We start from the raw sequence: 13008 nt of genomic DNA, 5'->3' as shown, positions 1-13008 counted from the left end.
TATGATGATAATCATCATGATCGTGATGGTGATGATGATGATGTTGCCATTATTTAAGTTGTCCATTGTTTTTCGACCAGTTGGTAAACTATTTCGAACGGCGTGAAAAGTCGGAACGGCTTGGTGTGGAGCAAGAAAGAAAACAAATCAATTTTATGGCCTACCGCTGGAATGAATTCTACCAATCTTGCCGTAATTTACTGGCGGCCACTAACCAGTACACTAAAGGGCAAATATTTGTACACCGCACACACGGAACGACACATTCAATTAACGGCTATTTGCAATGGCTGCTAAACATGTGAGCCAGCGGCCATTAGGGCGATATGTTTATCTGTTTGGCCAACTTTTTATTGCTGGTCGAATGTTTACGAGCATTCAATACGCTTGCGCTTCTTTAACTATACCATCATGCTCGTTTGAAGCCGAGATTTTTCCTGTTTCAAATTTTAATTGCGCTTCATTAAACGGACGTAAAAAGTGCTGCTACATTGCCCCACTTGCTATGCTTTTCTCCTTCTACTTGAGCTTGAGCAACCAAAGCATTTGAAACACTTTTACAGACCACCACAACCACCACCACCACCGAACGCTTACAAACCGTGGTGACCGCACAGTGCAAGCTTTTACACCTAAAGCGGCAACCATTGAAACCCCCTGTCCAAACATCATCATTAAACTGTGCAAAGTAACTAGAACGATAATGATAACGATAATCACCGGGAGGCTGTGCCACGCCGAACCTTCACCACCCCGGAAAAATCCCCCCTGGCTGTCCGGTTAGTCGAGCACAGGGCGCGTCCCGAGCTACGCGCAAAGCCCATTAAAGTGGAAGCGGAAGCGTCACAGCGCTTGAAAGTGAGCAATAAACATAAAAATGCTATATTAAATCCAAACCCCAACATAACACCTCCGCCAAGAGGCAAGCACCAGGCAACGGCCCCCTTTTTCTTAGGAAGTGATAGCGTCTAGCGATGGTTCGTGATAGCGTCAAGCATCGTCAGCTGTGTGAAGCGCTCAGAAGACGAACGCAATATGTTTAGCCATTCCGACGGCAAAATGGGCAGCCACCAGAATGGTGGAAGGAAAAAGTCACTTTTGCACACTTTCCCCGATTTCCCCGGCTGGGCTGGAACGAATTTTCCGCCTGGGGGGGGGGGCGCATCAACCCGGAACATTCTGCTGCATAATGGCCGGCAAATGACGTAAAATACTGCGGAATTATAACATTTAATGATCATTAGTCTGGAAGCTGGGAGCTGTGTGTGTGTGTGTGTGTGTGTGTGTGTGTGTGTGTGTGTGGTGTGTGTGTGTGTGTGTGTGTATGGGAGGATGAGTCCCAGGGAAGTGACACACGGCTGTATTCAAACGGTTCACGCAGAAAAACCATCACTCTCCCATCTCTACGGTCCCTTTGTACAGCGAGCTAGCTGTCATCCGGATGGAAGCTCCGGCTCAACGTCAACTTCATCATCAGCACACGACGAACGATCGACGCGGAACGGCAGATTGCAGAGGGGAGCAGGGGAGTTTTTTGTTGAAACCAAGCGCACCGGCTCACTGCTCTGGCCACGACGTCATTATCGGCAGATGGTGCTTATTATATTAACGACACATCACGTGATGTACTCCCGGCATTACATGTCTTCCCCGTAACGTCCGGGACGTCCGGATCGTTTTGATGCTACAGACTGTCGATGTTCGGGCGTCTTCATCTGCACGTTTTGCACGAAAAACGTAGCGCGTTTCAGTGCTCCTTTTTTCGCCTTAGTTGTATGTGCTAGCATTGCACAATTTAATAAAAAAGGGGTTGAAAAACTTTTCCCAGACGTGTTCTTTGGTGTCAAGTGTACATTAGAAAAACGACGTATTCGAATAATCCATTAACTAGTTCTATCAAAAACGCCTTAAATTTATCCTCACTTGGTGAATAACTAATCTTTAACATGATTTTTATTTGCTGCTGTCCGAAAAAACAGCAAGAGGAAAAGGGCTTTAGACACATAAAACCCAATTTTCATGCATCTCGTTCACAACCATTCTTGTCATCCAACATTCAGGGGAAAATTCTACCACATACACAAACACACACATCCATACCCCATCTCTCAAAAACCCGAAATGTTGGGAAAATCGCTCTTCCTTGCTTGCTTGGCGCTCTTCCTTGATGGTTGCTATAGTTATCTCGCTCCGGCTAGGAGGAAAAACTCCCCTTCGCAGCATCACAACCATCATAATCATCATGCTTCTATCGCACTTGCACACTAACAACGGTGCTCCCGGTGCACGAAACGTTCACAGACGCACACACATACAGAAGCTTCTCGCAACTCTGTGTGGGTGATGTTTTAAAACCTTCCCCATACATACACATCCTTCGCTGGCTGCGTGGTACAATGTATCCTGCTTTTCAATCTCCCCCCCCCCCCCTCTCAGTTCAGGGTGGCCTTCCCCGTTTTGGGGATGGTTTTTTGAAGACTCCGTGATTGGATGATTATGGAGCGACATCATTATAGATACAACAGGGGTTGAGGAGAGGAGAACGGAAGGAAGGGAGAATACGTAACAAAGAATGGGTGAAAATTCGCCCCACAGCTGTGTGTGGAAGTGTGTCAGCATCGATCTCCCAGCCACAGTCGGTGCCACTTTGCTCGCACAGATCTCTCACACGCGGAAAGACGAATCGTTCAAGATACTGAATCTTCGCCACTATTCACCACCACCGAAGGCTGCTTCTTTTTTTGTATATTTATGAAGGCAGCTCGTTGGAAAATGAGATTCAGTTATGTATTTCTGGTTGGTGTGTGTGTGTGTGTGTGTGTTAGAGCGGCCAGGAAAAAAGCAACACAACGCCCAAGGACTCCACATGCACAACGATGATGATACAGTGGCGAGCATGCTCCGGGGCGCCCACACTGTTCCGTTTCGAAGGGTGGTGGGCTGGTGGATGGTGCAAAATGTTTCATTTATTTATGAATGTTGTTCCATGTGCCGTACTTCTTTCTTTTCTTTCGCAATCCACCATCTTTCTCTAGCGTGGTGTTGTAGCTCTGTTAGGCTCCATTTCAATATAGCTTGCTTACACGTGTTCCCCCCGCGTTTCGGGTTGGAGCGTACGCACCGCTTCCAGGCGGAAGGGCGGGCAGGAAGGCCTTCATTTTCACCAATAGAACACACATTTCTGGGCGTACTGAACGGCGCCATATAATATGCGTTTATGGTCATCAAATTTAAATCGAATCTCATCAACAAGATCCTTTCTCGGGAGCGAGGTTTTGGTTTTTCTCTTTTTTTTCTTTTGCAACAGAAAACAAACTCCAACGAAGGACGCTACGACGACGAGGAATAAATGATTTGATGGTGTTTGAAACACTAGACACTAGCTCCGCACGCTAGTGCCTTGGTCTAAAGGGTCCAAGGGACGGCGCATAAATATGTGGACGGGACATTTGTTCAAAAAATAATCAACAACGTATTTATGAACAAAAGCACGCGAGGGTCCGAGAAAAATACTTGCTAAGTCAGCAGGAGAGACGATGATGCTTTGTCGTAGTCACATGGCTTCTGCGACTGCTTTGAGAAAGGTCAGGGCTTTGGGTTTTGGCAGCTTTTTTAAGCGTTTTTTTTTTGAATTAGAAAAATATCTCAAAAACGTATGCTAGGAAATGTCGATTTTTTTTTATTTAATTTCATGGTGGATCTTTGCACAAATTATACATTTTTCAATATCACGAGTGTTAATCTATTTTACACTTTAATTAATTTTAATTTTTTTATTGAAAATTTTAACCTTATTGCCACACATTTGTCACTGTGATTTTCATTACAATTTAATGTAGTCCCAAATGTAATTAAACATAATATGATCTACTCATGAAAAAAGAGCAACCTCCTAAAGCTCAGCTTCCCAACAAATACATTTACTATTCGACATGAAAATTCACTATTTTCTCGACACATCAAATGCGCACACAACCGCAAGGGAATAAAAATGACAACCCCAACAGTCCATACCAACGTGTTCGTGCGCGTTTGTGTGAGTAAAACGTACGTACGTAAAAAACAACGCTTTGCGCCACCAAAGCGCATCACCACAAACGATTGCACTTGTGCTTGTCCAGTCCGTCCATTAGTGTGAGTGTTTATGCCAACTGCATGAAGAGAAAATTCAAACTTACACCGAGCTTTTCATTTTTTTTCCCCTACAGCTACAGTGGTACTTTTTCATTACAGTCAGTTGTGGTCGTGAACAGTGGCACGCCATTTTTATTTAAATCCACCCAAAGCGTACGAGTGCATCGATTTTTACGCCTTTACCACCGCAAAGCGAGCATTCACACCGCCTGCTTCGCTTGAGCTTAACGAAAGGGAACATAACTTAAGATGGAAGGGCTGGTGTTTAAGAGCGCCGGAGCGAAAGATAGAGAGAGAGAGAGAGAGAGAGAGCAAATGAGAGAGCGATAACAGAGAGATGAGTACACACTTTTAAAACAGCTTTGTGCATTACAGATGCAATAAAGTTCGACGAACTTCGATCGGGAAGTAAAGCGAACGAACGGATTAAAGTTGGATGCCCTTTTTGTCGTTGTCGTTCTAGCAGGGCAAAATCGGTTATACGTGTATTGGAATAAACAAACCGTTTCGATTATCAACACCACATTACAATGCACTCGTTGTGCCGACACGCTCCAAATGTCCTTCAAAGGTAATTATAATTACCCCGTCGCTACGGTAGACAGGGTTCGAATTGTAATCAGCTCGCTCCGCAACGACACTTTGCAGCACTTGGAAACATAATAATGGATTTGAAAAACATGCCACTAGCCATTTTGTATTGTCTTTGTTAGCTCGATATGGCACTAAAGCCACCACCGAAGCCACTCGCCAGGAATAAATGCTCACAAATGAAAAATCTGCACCATTTCCACCTGGCACCTTGTCCGCTGGCGACAACCATACCGTGTCAGCAACCATGGCACGTTCGACTGTTAATTGCATGTAATAGAAATGTTTGCTCGTCACAGAATACTTCCTAATTGTCCCGGGTGAGTGAGGGTGCCCGAGGAGGTGGGTTTAGAAATTACCGTATGCTTGAACTGCCGTATGCCGGCACAGTTTGCGCTCCGGTGTATGACGTTACTACAGCGCAGCCTGTGTTTATCGAGCTATTGCCGCCGGGGAGGGCGGCGAAGGGGCAAGCAACACAACCACACGTTTAATTAAATGCAATAAAATTCCACCCATCAGGGCAATCGGAACGCACGCTGCATATCTAAACAAACCGTGATGGGTCACGTGCCGGTGTGGGGCAGGGCGACGGAGGGGCGTACAAGCGTTGTTGTTGTTGCTGCTGTTGCTGTTGTGTTACATTGCCTCCTTCGATTAGCCCTGACGGATGATGGTGACGGATAGGCAAATGTCTGATAAGAAAATCGAACTAGCCGATCAGCAGGACGCGACAAGGAGGCGTGGGAATAAATGGTGAACAAATTGAGGCGTTTCAAAATTAAACGATTAAAGGAGCTTTCCACTAATGTATGGCCATTTTTGTAACATTCCAATAAGCATTATTCTAACATCTACTTATGAAAACAACAAACACAAAACCGGCAAATGAGTTCATTCCTTCACGCCGCTCCTCAAAACAAGCACTGTTCGATTTGATCGATTGGAACAATATTTATTTTTATTACCCATCGGTACAATTGACGCGATAATGACTCATATCAATCGCTGATAAGGTGTATTTATTTACCTATGATAGGAGACGATTGCGCTAAAACGATTCATTCCCGTTTCCCATCTGTTCCAAGCGTGCCCGATGCGTGTGTTTGCCAACGGGTAATGGTAACGACGATTGCCAGTGCTTTATGACATTTTTACGTACTAAGAGTTGAGATTTTACATCGTTAGCGTTTTAATCAGCGATCGAGTTCGAGTTGCTTTCAACACTTGACAGCAGCGTATCTGATGAAATACGCTCCAAGGGTGGCTTCGGCTAGAATGCTAGCTGCAAGTACATATATCCAGTTGTATTTACATGACTGCTGATTGAATAAAGACAATCTACCGATCCGAATGCGAAAGATGTCCACCTGCACCGAGTGGGGGCGAACATTACGATGTAGGACTGCTTCCCGCTCCATCTTTCTCCCTCCCGTAATGTCTCTATGCCTGATTGTGATGTACGTTGGTTAAATCCCAGTGTCCAACTCGTACCCGAAAGCCGGAGAGAAAATCAATAAAGAAACAATTTAACAGCTGTCTATCGGTCAATTATCTCTGTCAAAGCATCATCACACGGACAACGTGGTGTCCTTATTTCCGTTTTCCTCCCCAACGACATCCTGGTCCGACGATTCGCGACGATTAAAAGCATCCGATGGAGACAGCAGCGGCGCTTGGGCTTGGGATCTCCCCGTTGTTGCTTCAACATGTTTCGAATAATTGATGATACCTCGCCACACACTGGGTCGGAAAAACTGCCCACAAAACTGTCCCATCCCTACCCTGGCTTCTTCTCGTTGGTGCTCTCTGTCCCCATCGGTCTGTCTGTCTGTGTGAGTGTGTACCACTTTGGACACTACTTTGCTGTACAATTTGCAACAAACGGTGTCCATCACAGGGACAGGACAGCACTCAAACACACGGTTACGCCCGGTTCGGTACGAGAAGTGCCTCGTAATTTCCACATCATTTCAAGAAGCACGTTCATCCGGCCGACCGATGCACTGACCGTTGTGTGCTATCACGGCTGAGAGTGTACTACGCTTCTTGTGAAGCCGGTGCAGTGGGCTCGTTTTAGAACTCGGGCTCCAAAGCCAATTTTCAGACCAATGGCTCCAAGCCTATCAACGGCAGCAGCTCCAAGGCCCACCGGGGATCATCATTATCCGGCTATTGACATGCAATGGACGACTTATAATAGAGAGTCAAAAGTCTGTTAACGTGTGCCCGGTGACTTTAGGAGGTTTGTGCCCCGGCCATACCGTACAGACATGCACTGGACACACACACACACTCACACCGATTGACCGATGCGCTTGGAGCACTGAATATGGAACCTGTCCAGTGGTTCCAGCGTCCATTGCACCGAGTCGCTTCCTAAATCGTGTGTCTGGAGAGTCTGAAAATCTGTGCTTACCGCCTAGGGAGGAAGATCCCTATCATCTGCTAATACGCTACCGATACTGGATGACTTTAGATTTGCCCGATGCTAATGCTCTGATTTTGCACCACTCAAGCCGGACACCGGGCCGGAGGCCGGAACTGCGTACACCGAAATACTACAACTAACCGATGCCTCACACGGTTTGCCAACTCCTGCTGGTGGTCTAACGCGCTCGACAAACTGTACACCGAGTGTGTCTGTCCGTCGTACGTGCGTGTGGTCACAATTGGGTAAAATATCGTCTGCCAAAAAGTCGATACATCGGCACCATACGGGATCTGCTCGCGATCGGCTTTGGCACTGTCATCTACCGTGGGTTATTTTGCTATCCACTCTGCGGACCTAATGGATCGTTGGAATAGTGCCCAAGGAACGGAATTAATGGCGTCGATGCATGAGATAATTCATTTCTTGTTCTCTAATTTAATAATATTTACAAGGAGCAAGTCGTTGGGATTCACATTTTCATACGACTATCGGGTTAATACTCAAATAGCAAATGTTGGGTTGGGTAATACCCCGTCAATGGTATGTAACAATTTAATCAAACGATGAAGAAAATGTTGAAAGATGTTCTCAATCAAACATTCTTGTTACATAATTCCAATCAAACAAACATGGTAATATTCGAAAAAAAAACTGCTGCCGAAAAAACTGTTGTAGCTTTTTTAACGCATTTGTAGTAACGGTTCTCATGAGCATTGTATTACGTCTGGTTTTGTAGCAATCGGTGACAATACCATTTGACAACTTAGTGGGTTTTTGGTAAATAAAGAATATCGTGTAACACAAACCTTTTACTTGTAATAAAACTGTTAATTAATGAAACCCGGTACATCTTCATAGCAAGTTAAGTTTATGTTTATCCAATGCCCAAAAGTCTGAGTAACTGCCATTTTCCCAATTTAAATTTAGGATTTAGAAATCTCATACGATTCAATCAATGAATAAGACTTATGCTACTTTCCTTTCTACATATATTTTGATTTAAAAATGTTATGAAAGTAGTTAAACAAATGTTGTCATTTATCCCACCATTTACTAACAAATTTCGTGTTTATCTCCCAATTTTACCAAACGTCTTACGAACGCTTCATATTTTCATTTAATTCCTAGCAATTCCCTCAACCCCTGTTTGATGTGAAGTCGTTGCTGCTTAGATAACACACGATAGTGTAATGTCCCTCCTCTAACTACGCACTCTCCTATAATCTCCTCGTTTGTATCATAGCAAATTGATCATGGCCTACTACTATTAAACTAACGAAAAGCGGGTTAAACACGTCACTCATTCCCTTCGAGTGACACAACCCCAAACACCCACTCTCCTTTATCTCAGCTCCAAAAGCTGGATATAACCTACATTACAGTGTACGCGTGTGTGTTGTTGAAATTAATGCGACGATATTAGAGCCCAATTACACGCACTGCAACCCAGCGCCCATTTGCGTACGCTGGTGCACCCGGGCCAGGTAGGTGTGCGAGGCGGCAACGAACGATGCGTGTAATCAGACGCACACACACGCGTACATGTTGGGATCATTTTTCGGGGGGGGGAGAGTCCCCGTCGGCTTTTACGACATTCAATCATCGTTTTTACGGCGATCCATCAAATTTTCCGATGATTAATTGGGCGCACGACCGTTCCGGCGTTTTATGGTACCAGCTCCATGAAAATTGCACATGTACACGGTGTGTCACTGCTGTATGTCGGGAAAAAGGGTTTCTGACCTTCTGGTTGTTTCCGAGGAAGATTCTACCAATGGTTACTGCCCCTGCACACACGCACACAATACGAAAAAGCGAACAAAGCATACTTACTGGAACCCAACCGATCGCGCCACGCCATCGGGTTAGCGACCAAACCCTGCAGCCCGGGCCAGTACAGATGCGTCCGGTCGACGAGCGGGCCGGCGTGGGCCTTCATCGGCCCGTTGGCGTGGTTCTGTTGCGACAGATACTGCGCCATGTTGGCTGCCGCAGCGACGGCCGCCGTAAAGCGGGGCATACCGCCTGGAACGAGAAGTTCAACACGCGAACACCCCAAGGGAACATTATTTCGTGCACTCACTCAATCAACCCGGCCGGACCGAGCGGGCCGAACTGTGGTTTCCGCTCCGTTCGAAGCGCCCCGATTTTGCCCACCAAACTTACCTCCTAAGGCATTCAGTTGAGCGGTGGTGACGGGCGGCGGCCGCGACAGTATCGTATCGATACCGTGCGGGTTGCTGGCCGTGCTGGCATGCGTTTGCGTCTGCGATACGGCCGTCTGCTGGCTCGGACTGACCGGCCCGGAATGGGGCGCACCCTGAGCCCCTCCCTGGTGGGGCTGGGGGTGGCCTTGATGGTGGTGGTGGTGCTGCTGCTGCTGGGCCGCCTTCATCTCCGTCATGGAGTGAAGGGCCGCGAGCGGCGGCCCCAGGAAGCTGAGCTGCAGCTTGTGGTCCAGCATGTCCGAGATCGTGTGCGGCGTTTTGCCCTTCGCCAGATGGTTGTGGTTCACTGCACCGCTGCTGTTGTTGTTGTTGTTGTTGTTGTTGTTACTGTGTAAGTGATGATGATGATGCTGGGGGTTGTGATGATGGTTTAGATGGTGCTGCTGCTGCTGCTGCTGCTGCTGTTGTGCCAGCTGGTGTCCAACGGCGGAAAGAGCGAAGGACGCTACGGATGCTCCGGAATGTCCCGACGTTGCGCCCGCCGTCGAATGGCACGGAAGCGATCCCGCCGACTGGCCACAGGTGCTGCCGCCGTGCGAAAGGTTTTCCGGACTCCGGGACGATCCCACACTGTCCTCGCCGCCGTGCGGACTGCCGGAAAGGGGATAGCTGCCCACCAGACCCACCAGCTCACCGTCCTTCGTCTGACTAGAGTACGAGCGGGCACTGCCTAGCGGACTGCCGCACGATTCTTCCCGCCGGTGCTTGGAGCGTGACTCGCGTCCCTCCGGCTCGGGACTGCCCTCCGAACCGTAGTTGCTACTGTTCAGCCGCCCGTTGACCGGACTGTTACCCCGCGATCCGTCCGGTAGGATGTTGATTTCGTCGTCCTGGTCCGCTTTGTCCGGGTCGCTTGCACCATACGACGAAAGCCCCCCGCCGGTAAGATGCTCGGACAGTGCCGATAGTCCCGAACCGTCCACCGAGCCGTGGTACGATCGGCCGTACGGGCTTTCCGTCCCGTGCTGCTGGTGGTCGTGTGCGTTGTCCCGGCCTACGCCCGTGCCGCCGAGATACAGATTGACCGGACTGCCCGACTCGGTGTGATGTGCTGGTCGGAAGTGTGTGCTGGCGGCGGCGGCGGCGGCTGCTGCGGCGTGCTGCGACAGGTTCAGCAGTGAACCGGCGGCACCGGCGAGCGATGCGGGCGGCAGGGCGGGATGGCCGGCCGTATCGTACGCGGCGGACGGCGACGACGTCGATGGATCGCGGAACCCGAAATTGCTGCCGAAGCCAAAGCCATGCGTTCCGAGCAGACCGGGTGAACGGAAGGCCGCCAGCGTCAATGCTTGGTACCCGGTGCGTACCGGGTCGTCCGGACTGTACGGTTCCGTCCCCGGCGGATGGGCAGGCGCTGGCAGTGTTCAGCGCCGTCGAGACGGGTGCGTTCAACGCTGTTGTTTTTCGGTTTTAATACGTTTTTTGTGGAGCAGCTGTTTCAGTGTCACGCATAAGCACAGTAGCACAAGCTATTAATGTTTCACAACTAACACAAAACGGGCAATGATTGCACCAAATGTGTAATTTTTCACCTTTATTTGAGATACGCAATTTTACCGTTTAATTGTTTCACTAGCTATTGTTATTTTTGTGATTTCATAACATTTTCAAATTAAATTGACTGAATGATTTGTTTTTCTTTTGTTTTGTGTTTCTGTTAAAATTGGTTGATATTACTTGTATGACATTCAATCTTCATTTACACTAGCGCACTTGTTTTCCGTCATTTACATTCACTATTGTACTTTCGTTATTTATACTCACTTTTGCATGCTATAAACTTGCATTACTTCACTTCACCATTCCGTTTGACTTGTTCAATTCACTGCTCACATTTGCACAATCATCATAAATAATGATCAACAAAAACCTTACTGCAAAAAAAGCTCTCTCACGAAAATCATTCCTTAATGTTGACACGCACCGCACGAACTCGTCCACCTTAAGCTTTGCACGAACACACACAGTACACATCCGGTTGTCACGAGACGGTGTGCCAGAATGATGACGACCACGGTAATATCGCACCGGATCACAGAAGTAGGCCTCGATACTCTGTTTATCAACACTGAACCAGTGAATCGCAATCAACGCACACACACACACACACACATACACTCAAACACTCACCGGAAAATGCGAACACGCGCCTAACAGAGAGGGGTAAGGAAAATGGCAATCACGGCTGGAAAATAAGCGATCGTCTAGAATTGACTTGCACTTCGCTGCGCGAAACCGCGTCGGCCAAAAGGTATTTGCTTCAAGCCGGAATGAGCAGCAACACGAACGTCCCGTTCCGGTCAGTTGCTCAACGTCTTCTCACAGCACCAGGCAACGGCAGCAGCAGCAGCAGCAGCATCCTAGCAGCATGGAGAGAAATGATTGTTTGTGCTGTAGCTCCGCCCATCGATTAAAAAGGGATAAAAAGGTGGAGCACCGAAGCACGCTACGGAGTGTTTCCTGTTGCAAAAGGGAGAGCGAGCATAATACCAAAGGGAGTAGAAAAGAGGACAAAAGTCATGGCAGGAGCGATAGACAGAGAGAGAGAGCGAGAGCGAAAAGGCAACAATTTAATCCATTTCAATGTTTACGTTTGCGCACAAACACTCTACACACACAGCTACACCAGCTGTGAAGCATGAGGCAAAACAACGGACAACCTTATTCTGTCTCACTTGCTCTCTCTCTTTCCCTCCCTTTGCCTTTACGGGGAACAAAATGCCCGGCCATGATGTTGATGGCGCTTGATGGCATTTTCTTTGCGCGGAGGGGTATCACCCCTACGGCAAACCGAAAGGGTAAAACGGCGAGTAAGCAACGTTTCCAGTCAATGCAATGAGTTCATTAATTTTTCGCCCCATCTCGTTCGCACTACCACTACCTTACCTTATGCTCGATAAAAGGGGGATCACACGGGGGAAGCTTCCTTGGTGCACGTTAGTGTCACCTTTTTTCCTCCTTTGGTGGAAATTCTCCATCGTTCGACAGTGTTGTGTAGGGGAAGGCACACCTACACACCCACGCACACTCGCGCACGTACTCGGAGTCAGTTGGGGTAACATAAACAACGTAGCCACACGTAGTTACGCTTCGCCTGGCTTGTACGCGAGTTCATATATGTGGTGCAGCAGCTAATCCTTTTTGTTCGTCCGCTTTATCAACCTGCGTGGGGTTCTTTGTCTTGCCGTGGTGGTGCTTTTACAACCACCCACGTTGCCTACCGACCGCAAGAAGTCCCGGGGCCCAGGATTTGCCATGGCGGAGTTAATGGGACCGAACCACCCTTCCAACTCGCCCTCCCCACCACATTCGTTCGATTTGTTTTTACTCATTTTCTATACAACACAATAATGATGTTCAGATTACACACACACACACACTCTCTCTCTCTCTCTCTAGCGCGTCGGGTGAGGGTTTCGGATGAGGTTTTTTTTTGTGTGGGGTGGTGGTGCATGAGTGGAGGGTGGATTTGTTATAATTTCGTAATTTTTAGCGGTGCGCTTCTCGCTTGCCTGCCTGCCAGTGGGTGAAAGTGACGTGCTTGTTGGCGCACGCCTGGGGAAAAAATGGGAAGGACGGGAAAACTAACTCTGCAGGCAAGAAAGCGGTTTATCCCTCAAA

At 47.9% G+C, this 13008-nt stretch overlaps 1 protein-coding gene across 1 annotated transcript in view; it reads right to left on the bottom strand.

The window, feature by feature from the left end:
* The window catches only part of LOC121590241 (homeobox protein abdominal-A), a gene marked incomplete at its 5' end in the record, with an annotated part of 43073 nt that extends 32322 nt beyond the window's left edge, over positions 1 to 10751 (bottom strand). Inside the window, 2 exons of the mRNA XM_041909724.1 lie at positions 8993 to 9184; positions 9326 to 10751. Coding sequence (XP_041765658.1) covers positions 8993 to 9184; positions 9326 to 10751 — 1618 coding nt within the window. The remainder of the gene's footprint in view (positions 1 to 8992; positions 9185 to 9325) is intronic.
* Positions 10752 to 13008: the final 2257 nt, after the last annotated feature.

The sequence above is a fragment of the Anopheles merus genome, chromosome 2R (genome assembly GCF_017562075.2).
Source record: "Anopheles merus strain MAF chromosome 2R, AmerM5.1, whole genome shotgun sequence".
NCBI lineage: Eukaryota > Metazoa > Arthropoda > Insecta > Diptera > Culicidae > Anopheles > Anopheles merus.
The sequence above is the reverse complement of the archived record's forward strand: the minus strand, read 5'-3'. Positions and strand labels throughout refer to the sequence as shown.